At 32.0% G+C, this 19,099-nt stretch overlaps 1 protein-coding gene across 1 annotated transcript in view; it reads right to left on the bottom strand.

Annotated features, from left to right (window-relative positions):
• Positions 1-464: 464 nt before the first annotated feature.
• The window catches only part of LOC137655586 (uncharacterized), a 36,167-nt gene continuing 17,532 nt past the window's right edge, over positions 465-19,099 (bottom strand). The window contains exons 3-4 of the mRNA XM_068389485.1: positions 1,121-1,391; positions 465-556 (exon numbers count right to left, since the gene is read on the bottom strand). Coding sequence (XP_068245586.1) covers positions 465-556; positions 1,121-1,391 — 363 coding nt within the window. The remainder of the gene's footprint in view (positions 557-1,120; positions 1,392-19,099) is intronic.

Genomic DNA, 19,099 nt, shown 5'->3' with positions numbered 1-19,099 from the left:
GTAATATTTACTACGCCTGCCATTTTTCTAATGTCATCATTTTCCAATCTTTCAAGCAGTGATATTTCCATAATCCACCTCAGCATTGTCAATTCTACATTCTTAAGCTTTGCTTCCTCTTCGTCTTAAAGCCCGCGTTTCCGATCCATATGTTAATACCGGTCTTATTACTGTGCTATAGATCTTAGCTTTGAGCTTGATTTGTATTTTCTTATCACATACCACTCATGTTACCTCCCTCCACTTCCTCAAGGCTGCTTTTATCCTAGTCTTACCTTCAGCCTCACATCTTTCTTTCTGAATTATAGTAAATCCCAAGTATCTAAATTTTTCTATCTATTTTATAACCGAGCCCCTTTCATAAATAGCTAGTCTGTCCTTCCTTCCTTACTACTCACTATAGCTTCAGTCTTATCAACATTTATCTTCAAGATACCCTCTTTAAAGTCTCTTGCTAATACAATCTATCTCTGTAAGTCTTCCTCATTTTCAGCAGTAATCACTAAATCATCTGTATACAGCAACTCCCACAACTCCTCATCTCTGATCTCTTCATCTGACACATCCAAGACCAGCATAAATAAAATCTGGCTTAATGCTGTGACATGGTATACTCCAACACTAACGTCAAAGGTTTCTGTTTCTCAAGCAGCTGTTATTACCTTTGTCCTTGTTCTTTCGCATATCATCTCTATCATTCTAACTAACTTCTCCTCGACTTTTCTCTTCCTCAAACACCAGAACATCACTTTTCTTGTTATTCTATCGTAAGCCTTCTCTAAATATACAAAATCACAGAAGAGCTTCTCGTTTCCCTCTAGTCTCTTTTCTTGTAACCGCCAAAGACTGGCTTCTTATCAAATATGAAAGAGCATCTAATATAACTCCCTTTGAATGTCGAGGATGACCCCCTGCATATTTCTCAGTCCGGCTTTGGGTTGTTAAATAATGGAAATACAGCTAGAAGGTTTTTCCTGCTTGCTGAAACATTAAATGAAGTTTTTGGCCTCAAGAACTTTATATCAATATCACATCATTTAAAACATTTTGCACCAGTACTGCTAAAATTTATATGGAAGAGTATAATTGGTATTTCATCGGTAGACCTTTTCTAACTTACACGGACTTACAACTTGACTTTCCCCAGTCGGAATTGAAACCTTCCTCTCTGAACATGGTTCAAATTCTCCGGTCTCTAAAGAGACCTCCTTATGTTCCACTTCACCAGGCAACAAATTTTCACCTGGTTTAAGAAAACAATGTTCCTTCACACTCTGATAGCAGCCATACGGGTCAAGGAACTTTATGGTCTCTCTTTCAACGGTTTCATCTAACAATTTTACTTTTTCTTGAAGAGGGAGAAGAAGCAAAGAATAAAGATAATCCTTTTGCTGTAAAGAGTCGCGTAAAAAAATGAAGACTTAATGTGAATGATATTTTTTCAACAGATCCCCTAATAACATCACTGAGGAATCGGGTTAAAAGCTTATTCAAGAAAGATCTTCCAGTTGATGATTGCAAATCGTTACAGATTCCGATATATCAAGTGATGGACTGAAATCATAATCTAACGTAATTTATATTTCCTAACTTAAGACCACTTGTGTCCATCACTCATGAACGACTACTGCTTTCAGCATTTATCCTAAGATTTTTTCTTATCTGAATATTATATATTTTTGTTTTACATGAACTGTTCCTAAATTTGTTGGTGCAACCGTTTAAAGGAAAACACTTAGGTTATAGTTCTTGCAAATTTAGGGCAACTGTATTAGTTGTTATCAAACAAAATTTAATGTTAATACTTTTCATGAACTCACTTTTTCCTAATGTTTAATGTGATTTGAATTATCAAGTTATTATAAGCTTTATAAGTTTAAAATCAAGTACTTACTGTATATTAATTTAATCATTTGATAATAACTGATATTTAGTCCAAAATGGAATGAGTTCCTGCCTTGAAAGGATTTTTGTCCCTATATCTCCCATTCTGACCCACTGTGCATTCTCGCAATCTGTTGGACGAGATCCCGATATCTTCTAGTAGTGTCTGTAACCCCATTGGCCTTGTGAACAAGGGGGGGGGGGAGGGGGTTGAGGGTGTCTATAGGTCACCCTGCCGAGTCACCAGCAGCTGTTGCCTGACCCTCCCTGGTCCTAATTCGGGGGGTAAGGGGGTTTAGGCACTGATCACACATACAGACCTAAAGACACACACAAACACACACGCATATATATGTATATATATTCATATTATATATACTGTACTGTATATATATATATATATATATATATATATATATATATATATATATATATATATGTGCATATATAGTCGGTCACTAGGGCATTGTCCAGACCTTTACATTTGCCGTTAATAAGCGACCTCTAAAACAAATAATTTTCAGAGAGAGAGAGAGAGAGAGAGAGAGAGAGAGAGAGAGAGAGAGAGAGAGAGAGAGAGAGAGAGAGAGAGAGAGAGAGAGAGAGAGAGAGTTAGTGTTAAAGAGGATTATCATCTCATGATTTAAAATTTTCATTTAGGAACGCACTTACAGACTTCTTTCCTTGAATATAGCATCCTGCTTTTCCACCTAGGGTTGTGGCTTAGCTAGTAGTAGTAGTAGTAGTAATAATAATAAAAATAATAATAATAATAATAATAATAATATTACCCATTTGATTTAATTATGATAAAAAACTTTCTGAGAAGTAAATCTGCATAGCTCTCTGAAATTAATGTTTATTACCCTTTACATCATCAGGTCATAATAAGAAAAAAATACACGAAATTTTTAAGTCACTGAAAATTTAATGAACCTAAGTTTTTATGCTTGAAAGAGACATTGTCGTTTTATTGACATCAATAATTTTTTTTTTCCAACGCAAGGGTAAAACCTCACTCTTTCTTTCCCGATTTGGTTTTAATTAAACCAATACGCTTTCTGCTCGGCGTCAATGACCTTAGATGTCAAGAAGCCCGAAAACCTCGAATTTCTCTTGCTTAAGGGTACACTCGGGCACAATATTCTATCTTATTTCTCTTTCTCTTTTTTTTATTAAATTTTTTTAGTTTATACAGGAGTCATTTATTTCAATGTTACTGTTCTTGATTTTTTTCTTCACTTGTTTCCTTTCGTCACTGGGCTATTTTCCCTGTTGGCTTATTGCAATCTGCTTTTCCAACTAAGGCTGTATCTTAGCAAGTAATAATAATAATAATAATAATAATAATAATAATAATAATAATAATAATAATAATAAAATAATGATAATGATAAAATAATAAGATAATGGTAATGATAACAATAATAATATTAATATTAATAATAATAATAACAACAACAACAACAACAACAACAACAACAACAACGATAATAATAATTATAATAATAATATTAATAATAATAATTATAATAATAATAATAATAATAATAATAATAATAATAATAATAATAATAACAATAATACCCATTTGATTGAATTATGATAAAAAACTTTCTGAGATGTAAATTTGCATAGCTTTTATGAAATCATGTTTATTACCATTTACATCATGAAGTCATATAAAAAAGGGAATCATACAACATTTTTGAGTCACTGAAAATTTTATGCCTGAAAGAGACATTGTGTTATTATTGTATATTTTTTCAACGTAAGGTAAAACTTGACACTTTCCCGATTTTGTTTTAATTAAACCAATACGCTTTTTGCTTGCTGTCAATAACCTTAGATGTCAGAAATTCAACAAATCTCAAATCAATCAATCAATACCCTTTCTGGTAAGCTGATCATTCGATATATAATGGCTCGACCAACTAAACTTTCTTAACAAAACCTGTTTTTTTTTCCCCCAGCTATTTGCATGAATCATTTTCTTTTATACCAATCATTAAAATCTGTCCCAACCTTATCGACAATAATTTCCTCCAAATTATCCCAAATGTTTCTGGCCTTCCATTTCCGTCAAATTCCTAATTTTCTTGTCGTTCATAAACATTTAATCCCGCTTTCGTCTCCAAGTATCCATATTTCATCGGGACACGTTCATTTCATTTCTGGGAGCGATTTTTTTTCGCCCGCTTACGACCTTCTGAGCACACCTAACGCCTTTTTAATTTCCTTTCCATGACTGGTCCCCAATTTACGTCTCTTTCCATACCTAATATTTTCAGTTTAATTTCGACGGAGAACATCAATAATTCTGGTGGCCAGATGTCGGTTATCTTCAAAAGGATTCAATACAAGTACAAATAATTAAGAAAATATTATTGATCATCAAAAAATAACAACCTTTATCCATTGAAACTACAGAATAATATCAAATGCATATTTGTGAATTTGCAACAAAAACTACTGTTTAAACATAGAAAAGGCATCGAGTTACAGATGCCTTGCAATAATAAAGAAAATATTTCCTTTTATGGGCTCTCGTGGCATGGTTGGTTTCGACCTGGCCTTTCATTAGAAGGGGCTAGCGTTCGATCCCAAGTATGAGGTAGAAATTTATTTCTCTCTGCATATAGGATATTGGAAAGTGAATTCACTCCATACCAAAGTGATATGGACAGAAGCTATATTCTATTAATCCCAATCAATCATAGCCTACGAAAATTCACAAATACTTCCATATCATCAGGCTGATTCATAAAATAGACACTGCCCTTTTTAAATCAAATGGAATGCGATTAACCTAATTTCATAATGCTGACAAAATTATATATACAAACCCTGGCAATACACGCTGCGAGTTCAGCCCTCACTTAAGCAAAGAAAATGAGGCACTTTAGAATTTTAAGACGATTTTTATTCGTGTTTTTTTTTTATTGCGGAATTTTATTTATGCAAGAGTTCATTGCTGCAATTCTTCTCCTTCTGGTAGGAAATTTGTTTAGCGAGTAAATTGAAAAAAATGTAGGGGACTTCGACTATATTCGGAATATAAGGATGAGAGAGAGAGAGAGAGAGAGAGAGAGAGAGAGAGAGAGAGAGAGAGAGAGAGAGAGAGAGAGAGAGAGAGTCCAAAAGCCAATCTCTTTACTTCCTCATAAATGATCTTTCTCATTAAAGATGGAGTATCTCAACAACAACGATCATTCATTTCATAGCTTTAAAATCACTGCCTTTAACGTTGCTTAAATATAAATGTATTTCTGAAGAATTTCGGGGAGAACGAGGTCAACCATGAAATCGTTACTCAATGAGTTTAATCTAAACATTAATTTCAAACATCTTGATTACGATGTTCCCTCTTATTTACTGTTGTTTACTCTACACTATGATTGATTGCTGAATTTGAGGTTTTCTGGCATCCTGACATCTAAGGTCATTGGCGCCGACTGTACACTATGATATGTGCACTTAACTACATTACGCAGATTGATTATAAAGGCCAAAAAACGTTTAAAAACTGTCTGTGTTTCCCTGAGACACATGTCGTTTTGCCTCCATAGTTTTTCAGGCCATACTTGCACAGCTATGATGATGACATGTCACGCCAAACGTGATGTAACGCTACTAGCGCCCTCACCTCAACCCCTTACCCCAAGACACCCCCCCCCCCCAAAAAAAAAAAAAAAAAAAAAAAAAAAAAAAAAAAAAAAAAAAAAAAAAAACGCAAGCAAATGGCACAAACATCACGGACGGTGTAAACTTTTACTTACGCATCCAGGTCACGAACATCCTTAACAAAAGAAGACGAGCTGAAGATGTTGCATATACATCCATGGGTTCATGCAAGGACGATAATATGAATACCTGGATATCAACTATTTGTAAACGTACAAAATGTATAATCACCAAAGACATTTCGCAGACCGTTTTCAACTAAAACTGGAAATCTGGTTTAGGATTCAAGCTCCCCTCCCTCGCTCCTCCCAAAGCAATCGATCCGAATTCCTAGTTGTGTCGAGGCCGGCAGATCACGCTAGGACAATATGTGATCAACACCGTTATTTTAGTTTTTACTATTTGATAAAACTTTATTATAGACATTTCCAATAGGAGTCGTTTTTTTTTTTTTTTTGTAATAACGCGTACCATAGAAATGCAATTTTTCGTAAATTTCCATTATTATAACAATTAAGGAATGATTCCTATAGCTCTTTCTCTACAATTTTCAAAAGACTTGAGATAAATTGTTTTTTTGTGGAAGACGTGGAGGGCAGAAGAATTACTGCTAGACATTCATAGAAAGAAACTATATAAAAAAAATTTCGTTATTAATTTCAAGTGAAGTGTTAAAAAATCTGGATATATTTGGGTACATGAACAATTTGCATATAGTATACAGACATACACACATATATATATACATATACATATATATATATATATATATATATATATATAGTATGTATGTATATACATATATATATATATATATAGTATGTATGTATATACATATATATATATATATATATGTATATACATACACACACACACATATATATAAATATATATATATATAATATATATATATATATATATATATATATATATATATATATGTATATATATATATATATCTCTCTCTCTCTCTCTCTCTCTCTCTCTCTCTCTCTCTCTCTCTCTCTATATATATATATATATATATATATATATAGTATATATATCATCATTAGCCGTTACTAATCCACAGCAATACAAAGTCTTTTATGGTCTTTCTGTGCCAGTACACGGCCACAAAAATTCTTAGTTCGTTAATCAATCGTCTTCTCTTCCTTCCACTGCTTCTTTTACAATCTCCAGGTACCTATTCTGTTATTCTTAATGTCCATATATGGTCTGTCATTCTCATTATATGTCCTGCACATGCCTAAATCCTTTTCTTACAAATTCTTCGAACATCCTCTACTTTAGATAGCTCTGGTATCTATGTTGCTCTTTTTTCTGTCTTTTAGTGTTATTTCCATCATTATTCTTTTCATAGCTTTTTGAGTTGTAACTAACTAATGTTCTAAGGATTTAGCAAGGATCTAAGTTTCTGATGCATAATTTGATACTGGTGGGACCATCTCATTAAATGCTTTTCTTTTTAGAGAAAGTGGCACATTACATTTCACCGCCTCAATTTCTCTACCAAATGGTCCCATCCCATGTTTATCCTTTTAATTTCGGTATCGTTTCCCGGAGAAACACTTAGGCCTACTGTCTGTACTAGTGTGTAAATTCATTAACAATCTCCACAGGCTCGTCCATAATTCTTAGTTGTTGTCTGCATTTTCATTGAACACTATCTGAGTTTTGACTCTTATTCATTTTCAGTCTTATATCTCTGATTTCTCTATACACATTTTCTAGCATCTTTTGTAATTCCTTCCATGATCCACTAAAAGCACTTGTGTCATCTGCAAATCTTAAGTTGTTAAGGTATTCTGAACTAATATTCATATCTACATTTTACCAATCTAAATTCTTCAAAACTTCTTCTAGACATGCTGTGAATAATTCAGGAGTGATGGGGGTCTCCGTGTCTATCTCCTTTCTCAACAGGAATCTTTTCAATATCTTTGTGTAGTTTTAGGATTGCTGTACTTCATGTATGGACATCTTAAAGCATTCTAACAAAAGATTCTACTATAGCTTGTTTTTGAAGGAGTTTCATTACTGTTGACGTTCTGACAGAATCAAAGCTTTCTAATAGTCTACAAATGCCATATGTAGAGAGAGAGAGAAGAGAGAGAGAGAGAGAGAGAGAGAGAGAGAGAGAGAGAGAGAGAGAGAGTTGGGCCCTTCTGGATGACAATATCATTGATAATACACTAAGTTAGAGTGTAGGAATGTATTTGGACGAAGCTTCAGGTTTTATATCTAATTTTGGTGAAGAAAAGAACTACAAAGAACTCTTAAAACTAGACAGAGTTACGGATATTTTCGTCGTACACCAAAATTTGGTTCAAAGAGATATACCGATGGAATCTAAAAAGCACTTCAAGTGAATAGTCGAGTAGTTCTTCCTAATGAGATTTATGTTTAACACAACGTGAAGAATTAATGAAAATTGCTGTGTCCAAAAACACATGTTATAAATTGGTCGAATTGCTATAATTTTGAAAAAATAAAGTAATTTGTCAATTGGTAATTTCTTTGAGCTGAAAATTGAGGAACTCGATATGATCCTTTCCGATACAAGAATTTTGAGATGCGTAATACATCTTAAATTTTTAGTTTTTTTGTTAAATAAAACTTTAGAAAAAACAATTATATACATGGCTACAATAGAATAAAACCTCCCTAAATATATAGAAAACTTTCGAAACCGATTGTGCACTCTGACAACAGACAGCAAAGATACGCCTCTATAAAAGTTGAAACAATGGCGAAACTTCGACTTTCAATCGCGAGTACAAATGCTCCAACAACTTTCTTCAATATAAAGTTAAAAGTGGTTTCACTTCCATTCGAGTTTCCTACTGTTGCCATGGCAACGAGATTCAAGCTTTAACTGGAAGAAAAAAAGAGCAAGTTTACTGTGAATGGCTTGTAAATAACTAAGCGAGGCTTGATGAATTGTTTCCTTGCCTCTCTATGTCTTAATGAGATATCATTGTTAAAGCTACGTAAATAAATAACAAAGATTGTGCAATACAAATGATCTCCAATTCAAAAGATTTACATTTGATTGATGGCGAAATTACTTGTGCTCCGAATATATTTTATTTTGAGATAGAATCATATTTTGAAGCTTCAGTACAAAGTTATTAGATATACAATGGTCATAAAATCAATGTAATAATATAATTCCATTAAAACTTATTTTGTATTATGGAATATAGGACAATTAGTAATAGAAATCTCATAAATTCTCTGTCTCAAAGTTTTGTTTAGTTAAGGAAAAACTGTTTACATAGAAAATTTAGCATAATAATAATCATGTTTTTAGAAACAATTACATTCAAGAACAAATGCTTGTATGAAAGTTACATTCATAACAGCTGTGTAAAAAAAGTAATATTTTCAAAATAGAATAAACAATACACGGAAACAAATAGAAGTCTGTCTTTGCTGTCCCCCGTTTCACGATATTCCTAACAAGTAAGTGGCAGTAACGATGGAAATCTCAAAGAAAAAAATTCTCTGAAAAAGATTGCAGGATAAAAAACACATTGCAGAAGATACACAAGCATAAAGTCTAGGTAATGGCTATCAGGCGGAGCATGGGAAGACATAAAATAGAGTGATATGCATAATGTGCATTTTGCAAACATGCATTTGCTAGATTAGTTTGGAAGTATTTAGCGAACTAGGAAGAATGATTAGATACTTAATAAGGGAAGGAAAAAGGTCTTAGCTGAAAATAATTGCGTAAAAATGAAAGGAATTTCCATACGCCAGTTATCTGTTAATGGGGATGATTTTAAAAGGACAATATAATTTAATCGCACGACTAAACACATGCATGTGATGAAATTACTAAAAAAAGTATTTTGTGTATATTGCCTGAGAAATTTTTTTTAGCGGTACCGTTGATCGATATTCTTGCATATTCCTTTAGTTCTCAATATAAATAACATTAATTCGATATTAATTCCTCAAATATATATATATATATATATATATATATATATATATATATATATAAATATATATATATATATATATATATATATATATATATATATATGTATATATATATATATATATATATACAGTATATATATATATATATATATATATATACATATATATATATATATGTATATATATATATACAGTATATATATATATATATATATATATATATATATATATATATATATATATCGGTTATTCCCCTCTCAAGAACGGTACCTACGTCTCTCAAGAGATTACTTTTACACTTTCGATCCAATGTCTTTCATTTACCCGAAAAAAAAAACTAGAAACGAAACCGTGTCCTTTTCAAAAACTCCACGATGCAGTTGCGACTTCCTTTTCTCCTTGTCTCACGTCCACGTCATGCAAATTTCTTGATGAAGAAGACGAAGCTATACACTGTTAAGAATTTGCCTAATAAAAACGGTAAATGCCTGGCAATGTTTATTCCAGGGTTTTTCGCATTTTAAAAACGGAGATAATGACGTACAGGAGTTATATTACGGTCACCAACCCGTAAAAGATAATCTCAAAGTAAGGTAAAATTACGGTCGCCCGTATTTTACTGAAATACGGCTAGAAATAGTATATTTTCCGGAGAATTTCCGATTAAAATTGCCGTTTTTTTTTTTCAGTGTACATTCTGAATAAATCTTTACTATTGAGGACGTTTTCTGCACCTGTTTGAAGCCTCACTTCCTGAAAAAAACATCGAGTCTTCTCGTCTTGTGCTTCCTGATTAGCACTGCATCAGCTACACAGCAATCTGTTTGAAAAAGTATTGCTGGCCATTTAGTTTGTATATGAACAACATTAGCTTCTTGATACTGTATGTGCCGATTTCTCTCATTTTAGAAATGAATAAGTATTCCAAATCCATTGCTGTTATACTGCAGTTGATCCATGGTGTTATACAGTAGTTGATATTGTAGTTGATATTTATACAGTAGTTGATATTGTAGTTGATACAGTAGTTGATATTTATACAGTAGTTGATATTGTAGTTGATACAGTAGTTGATATTGTCTACTATTCATCCATGCCTCCGATTACCTGTTTCCAGCAGAGGTTTAAATAAAGCTGCTATTCATCTTTTGTTATTTCCTGCCATAATTAACATTTTGTTTTATTGCTAAGTCCTCCTCCTTTTGTTTACGTTCCTACCACCTCATCATATTAAAGTTATGTCAACATAACACGGTGGTGAAACAAGAAAGTTTTTAATTCTTAACTGATATTGAATGAATCACGGATCTTGCACATAAATATCTTTCCGAATTCTATATTGCTCATCTTTCTTCCTAACTCTATTACATAGTTTTCTCGAAAACCTACATTCAATAGTGTTTTCATTGCTCATAAATGACTAAAACATATAAAGGCAATTCATAAAAACCAAAGACCCTGAATCACACATAGAATTTATTGCACAACATTTTACTTTCATTTATTGAATATCCCATAAACCAAGATTTTATACTCTCTCTCTCTCTCTCTCTCTCTCTCTCTCTCTCTCTCTCTCTCTCTCTCTCTCTCTCTCTCTCTCTCTGCTCATGTTTTCCTTAATATGTACAACATCCCTTTGTAATGGGGGAAGCCACTAGTTACCTGAATTGATACTTTACGGGAATGGTACTTTTGTTCATAATATATATAGACTAAAAAGATGATGTTATAAAATAATCATTGGTCGTATATTTACTGTTATTTAAAAGATATAATTTACTGACTTTACATAAGAGTGTGTACTTCCTAACAAAGAGAGATTCACCAGTAAGTGGAAATACTTGATAATGTCAAGTACTTGTTAACTCATAAATATTTTTCATATATGGCATATTTTACAAACACACAAAAAGAGGATTAGGCATGTGACCGCTGTCTACATCAAAACATTCAAAACTATATATTTCATATAATAACAAACTTTATTCACCTACATTTCTTAATATTCTAGTTTTTGATACGTGTTTCCCATGCCGTGACGAGCGAGGCACTGCATGAAATAAACCTGCCAAAAAAGACTTATTTTCTTGAAGAGAACTTTCTCTACTTGACCTGATAAATAAGACTGAAATGACGATGATTCCAGCTCCGAGACAAATAGCCAGGAGTTATACGTCCCTGCAATAACATCTTCCCAAGCTTCTAACCCTATTAATTTTCCCGCAATAAGTAAGGGAGGAAATTGGTCGTTTTCCAGTGAAAGAGGGTCACACACAGCGTTCAAGGCTTCCTCGTCTTTGTTTTATCATAGCAAAACCTTTATTGCACATACTGGCGTAGAAAAGAATCAATACCTTGAGTCATGCATATCGTGGCCTTGGATAAAAAAAGATTGCGTGAGATAAAACTTGGAGAAAAAGAAGGATGATGAAACAATGCGGGATAAAAAAGAAAAAAAAAAAAAAACAGCCAAACTCAATAAGGAAACTACAAATGAAAGGAAAAAAGATGGATGTGTTGCAAAAGTTTCAAAAGGTCGAAAAATCAGGTGTCCCTGAAGTTTTCCTAACTAATTTTGGATCTCCTGAAGCAATTTAATAAAAGACAGAGTATTGGAGGGATTCTGGAGTCTAACTTATTTACCAAAAATAAATAAAAGAACATTAATAATTAACAAAGATACAAAGCAGATAAACACACGTACATATAATTATAAATATATCAAGAAATAAGTACACACATATGCAATATATATATATATATATATATATATATATATATATATATATATATATATTGTGTATATATATCTGCTATATATATATATATATATATATATATATATATATATATACATATATATATATATATATATATATATATATATATATATATATATTTGTATACCGTCATTATCATCATCGTCAGCTTGTACTAGTCCACTACAGGACAAAGGTCTCAGCCATGTCCTCCTACTTGCGGCTGTTTATGGTCTTTCTACGGCAGTCTACAACCTCAAACTTTTCTTAGTTCGTCAATCCATCGGCTTCTATTCCTTCCCCTACTTCTTTAGCAATCATTATGGACCCATTTTGTTATCTCAATGTTTATCTATTATCTGTCATTCTAATTATATGTCATACTCATGTCATTTCTTTTTCTTACATGTTGTTAGAATATGCTCTACTTTAATTTGCTCTCGTACCCATGTTCCTTTTTTCTGTCTCTTTCCATTCTTTCCGTAGCTCTTTGAGTAGTAACTAGATTATGTTGAAAGGCTTCGGTAAGGTTTCAGATTTTTTATTCTCAAGTCAATACTGATAGGACCATCTGAGTATACACTCTTATTTTCAAAGAAATTGGCATTTTACTCATCATAATCTCATTTTGTTGACTAAAACCTCGCCGTTCCATGGTTATTTTTCTTTTCATTTCGATGTAGTGCCCTGGGGAAATGATTACAATCTGCCCTGAATACGTATATTCATTAAGATTATCAAGAGATTCGTCCATAACCCTTATTTATTATCTCTCTGCATTTTCATTGAGCATTAAATTAGTTTGACTCATATTCATTTTCAGTCCTACCTCTCTGCTCTTTCTATTCAAATCTGCTATCGTGTTTTGCATTCAAATCTTTTATCATCTTTGGCAATTTCTCCCATGATTCACTAAACACAACTATTTCATCTGCAAATGTTATGTTGTTAATGCATTCCGCATTTATATTACTTCCTACATTTTTCCAATCTATTTTTTTTTCTAGTTTAAATTTAAATTTTCAAACATTGTGGGACTTCCATTTTTTCTAATCCTTCTACATTTATTTCTATATACTTTCAAGTACCATTGTCAATTTTTCCACAAACTATATACACATGCACGGCTTATCCTTTCTGATTTTATATTTATTTTTCACGCAATACGCCCCGCATATATATATATATATATATATATATATATATATATATATATATATATATTCTATTCATTGTTTTATTACGCTATTAGGTTACAACACATATCTCTTAAATTGCCATTAACAAATTACATTCTTCATGAAATATCCTAAAATATATATTCTTTAATATGCATAATTTATAAAACAGTCATGTTAACAAAAATCTAAATATATACCTTCACACGTATACTAAAGTTTGTAATAAGCCTATAATTAGTATAAATGTATAAAGTAGTAGTGTTTTTACCTTTCTCTCACCACCATTCCTCATCAAGTGAATACCTTATAAACTTGGTCAGCTAGAGTTTCACCATCGAATGAAAACATCTCACTGCTTTGTAATTCCATCAACTCCCGGTGCCTTTACATGGTTCAATACATAAACTCTCTCCTTACACCATCAATAATCACTTCTAAATTCACATCTAAATTCATGGGCTAATCGTTTCTATCCTCTTTCCTCTTCACACTCTCTTCACGATACTCACTAGACATTTGTATGTTTAATTTGATACTACTTGCACATTGATTTTTCTCTCGGTATATAATTTCTAAAAATAACTTTCTTTTTCCAAAAGTATTTGGTCAAGACTAACCCTAATTCTATATAGTCAAGTTGCTCGACAAAGTATGTCTTATACTTTTATACTTAACCTTAAGACATGGAAGTGGTGACTCTTAAAGAATATTTCATCATCATCACCTTGTCCTACACCTATCGACGCAAAGGGCTTCGGCAAGATTTCACCAGTCGTCTCTATCTTGAACTTTTAATTCAATCATTCATCATCTCCTACTCCACACCTAATAGTCCTCAGTCATGCAGGGCTGGGTCTTCCAACTCTTCTAGTGACTTGTAGAGGCCAGCTAAACGTTTGGTGAACTAATCTCTCATGGGGAGTGCGAAGAGCATGCCCAAACCATCTCCATTTACCCCTCATGATGATCTCATCCACATATAGAACTCGAGTAAGTAATATCTCTTATAGTTTCATTTCCAATACTGTCCTGCCATTTAACTCCCTGTATCCTTCTGAGGACTTTGGTCTCAAATCTACTCAATCTATTGGAGAATGTTTCATTGTCATACCAGGACTCAATTCCATATAGTAACACCGATCTCAACAAACTGACAAAAGAATATTTCCAAAGAATATTTACACACTGGTTTTCAATAATTCTGCTTTTGCTTGAAGTAACTAACAGCAAAACAATCTCTACCTGCCTGCGACTCACTAGAGTTGACTAGCCAAGAAAAGCATACTCTATTGATTATGACAACAACGGAGCAATGGATTAATAAAAAGCCCTGCGTATATATATATATATATATATATATATATATACATATATATATATATATGTATATATATATATGTATATATGTATATATATATATATATATATATAAATATATATATATATATATATATACACATATATATATGTATATATATATAAATATATATATATATATATATATATATACATACACATATATATGGTACACCGAAGAGAGAGAGAGAGAGAGAGAGAGAGAGAGAGAGAGAGAGATAGGATATCGGTTGACTGTAAAGAGGGAATTTCTTCCATTCATTGTTGACTTTCCAGTCCCTTCAGTGAATCAGAGAATGCTCTTTAAATAGACAGAATTTCGGTGGAATTGACCAAAAGAGGTTGATTTGGACCAAAAAGAACGACAGGAAGGGGATTGATATCATCACCAAAATGACAGATCCCTGTTTGGTAAGGACATTTAGTCAGACTGAAAGATGAATGGATTCAACGCTTAGTTGCTGTGCAGAGTATTTAATAATCACTTTATTAATATTCCATTTCTGTTAGGAGGATCAATGGCTTAAGAATCAAATTTATTATTATTATTATTATTATTATTATCATCATTATTATTATTTGCTAAGCTAAATCCCTAGATGGAAAAGCAGGAGGCTATAAGCTTAAAGGCACCAACAGGGGAAAATATCATGTTAAGATAATGATTTACATGCGTTGAGAATTAACCCTGAGAATGTGATATCAATTTACAGGTAGATATAAAGGCTAATTAAAGTTAAATAACGCTAACAAAATCTATATATTAAATAAAACATCCTAACAGAGAGATCATGCTAACTCAATGATTAAGGTTTTTATTATTATTATTATTATTATTATTATTATCATTATTATTATTATTATTATTATTATTATTACTTGCTAAGTTACAACCCTAGTTGGAAAAGCAGGATGCTATAAGCCCAGGTGCTCCAACATGGAAAATAGCCCAGTGAGGAAATGGAACAAGGAAAAATAGAATTTTTAAAAAGAGTAACAACATTAAAATAAATCAATAACCAATATTGTGCAGCCCGATTTTAAAACCAAATGAAAAGCATATCTTTTTTTTTTCACTTACAGGATGTACTTACAAACAGCAAAAACTCTTTAAATTTGTAATAAATAAATATGATAATGATTAAGTACAATGACCATCCATCATAGATAAAAGTGTCGATAAAACAATTTACTTTACGTTTGAAATTCTTAATCTTAAAACAAATGTTTTCACATTAACAGCGTAAACATAACTTTTCTAAAAAGCTAATAAATATGAAAGCCCTGTCCCAAAGTTAGGAGATAAACATGACAAAAACTTAACCATTCCCCTTTCTTCACAGTTTCATGAACAGCAGAATTCACTTGTATACTGGAGATAAGTTTTTCAATGTTATATAAAACTTAAAGTTTTCGCTTCTAAGATAAATTTAAGAACACTTTCGATTAGGTAAATTTATCAGTAACGGAACTGTAAGGTCAGAGATTTAACATCGAAGAACCACATAACTAAGGTTGACTAAAAACATATTACATATTATAAAAGAAAAAAATATTGTTTGATAGGTTTATGGTAACAAAGTCTAACTGCAGAGGTCAGTGAAACATATTTTCCTTTAATTAAAACAATGATGATCTCGCTTGGAAATAAACTATCGGATTTAAACAAACCTAATAAAATGATTATTATTCTCTCTCTCTCTCTCTCTCTCTCTCTCTCTCTCTCTCTCTCTCTCTCCGCTGTGAAATATGATAAAGAACACGCTACTGATTTACATTTTAAAAAGCAACAAAGTTATAATATTCTTCCTAGGTTAGAGCTTGGGATAAACCTAAAGAAAATAACAAATAAATAAATAAAAGTAAACTATCATCTCAAGAGGGACGAGGAGGCCACGAATAATATAAGACGGGTTGGAAAAGTTAGGTAAAAATATGGAAATCGAATTTCAATTTGCGTTCTCTCACAATTATCACAATGAGGCCTTTAACTTTCTCCATCCGAACCCAATTCTCTCTCGATAGAAACTTGAATCCCAATAAATAAGTTATAATGGAGCCTGACAAAAATCACCCGCGTACCTCCTGCATAAATCTATTCCATGGAATATTTTCAACGGAGTAAAAAAGTGGGGAAAACACGCCCGTGAACCAGATTTGCATCTCAAACAGGGACCGTCGTGATAAAATTACAAAAAAAAAACACGAATTTCATGGAGCGATAAACTGCGACAGCTGTTCTCTTCGTAACTGCTCCAAGAAATCGAGGCAATAAAATTTCTATGGTAAAAACCTTGTGTCATCCATAACGAGTCAATGGGAGTTCGATACAGAGCCTTGATACCCCTAGAGCCCTTTTTCCGATTATTGGATTTTTTTTTCTTGTATAGAAGGCTGCCGTACGTAAGAGACAAAATATTGCTTTAAACTTCCACTATCTGAAATTTCTTGGAGGTATATTGGAGAATAAACGGCAACTTCCTTGCGGCGTTACTTCTTTCTTACGAAAATTCATCGTGGAATTTGATAAGATAAGATAGCATGTGTCCCTTTGACTATTTTTCAGTGATAAATTTTAAAAGTTATCTTTAGTGAATAGGGATAGTTAGGGAGGGGGGGGGGTTATAGCTCTCATTTTGTAGTTAACGAAGCTGTTGGTGATTTAGGTGTTCACTTGCGTCTGTTTGTTTCATTGTCTATCATCCCATTAATTCCAAAGGCAAATAAAAGGGTTTAGGATGGACCTCAATAATAATAATAATGATAATAATAATAATAATAATAATAACAATAATAATAATAATAATAATTATCATTATTATTATTATTAATCAATTATTTGTAATTATTACTAATTAATACCAATTATTATTATCATTATTATTCATTATTATTATTATCATTATTAATACTATTATTATTATTATCATCATTATTTATTATTATTATTATTATTATTATCATTATTAATACTATTATTATTATTATCATAAATGATTAATGATTTATCATCATCATCATCATTATTATTATTATTATTATTATTAATATTATTATTTTTATTATTATTATTATTATTATTATTATTATTATTATTATCAGCCATCCTATAGCCCTGATTGAAACCACAGAATGGTACAAGGAGAAGGCTCCAACATGGCAAGTTGCCCAGTGAGGAAAGGCAATTAGAGAATAGCAAATAAACTATATATAAGTAACAAAAACAAATATATAAAATACTTTTAAATCGGTAACAATGATCTGTACAAAATTTCATTAATTGATTTCACCATTAGAGTGATATGGGAGCTACGTCATCAGTTCACCTAGATATTAAATTTACTATGAGATTCAGGGCCTCTGTAACACGGTTTTTTGGACTTTGCTCCTTATCAAAGCATCGGATGTAGCTGAAAGTTGACATATGTATATTTTACAACCACACACAAATTTTGTCAGCATTATCAATAACCTAAACCAGATAGTTTTAATTTTTATAAAGTAAAAATAATCTAGCCGACGCCATGGCCTGTGATAACGAGCCAAGAGTCGAAAATATTCATTACGTAAGCAATGTAAACACCTTTTGACAAAATTTTGCCCCGCCCATCCACCAGACACCCATTCACCTTGTTCCATCGGCTCTGAAACCCATAACAGTCAAGAATGGCTAACACGATTTGGAATTGCCCCCGTGGTTGCAAAACTGCATTTCTCTTACGACTTGCAACTTTATTCAGTCAAGAGAAAGCCCGTGGCCATATTTACTATAGCCTGAATAGGTAATTATTCAGTTTCTAGTTTAAATTCAATATTTATGGTCTGATTTGTATGTAGCGTAACATGATTATAATACTTGTAATGTCATTCAGGCTTTTGAACATTTCCATTAACTATTCACTATGCCACCAAGAGAGAGAGAAAGAGAGAGATTGTATGTAAACAGTCTTTATATAATTATTTTTGTTAAAATAAGAATTTGGTGCTAAACTCTCCATCAGACCAACGGATCATCCGAATATAATTTCTTTTTCTTCTTAGGCCGTACGACCGTGTTGGCTATGTTTTGGGCATGACTGCATTTTGTAAATAAATCATGAATAGCTTTAGGAGTTTTATTTGTACATCTAATGGGAATTTATAGAAGTAAAGTGAACATAATTCATTTATCCTTTAAAATACTTACTACATGTAGCAAAACAAATAGTAGTAAAGATGATAATGCAATGAAGGAATGATACCATACTTTATCATTAGCTTCAACATCGGCAATAACATACC

This window comes from Palaemon carinicauda, chromosome 16 (assembly GCF_036898095.1).
Source record: "Palaemon carinicauda isolate YSFRI2023 chromosome 16, ASM3689809v2, whole genome shotgun sequence".
NCBI classification, from domain to species: domain Eukaryota; kingdom Metazoa; phylum Arthropoda; class Malacostraca; order Decapoda; family Palaemonidae; genus Palaemon; species Palaemon carinicauda.
Note: the sequence above shows the minus strand (reverse complement) of the source record. Positions and strands in the feature narration are given on the sequence as shown.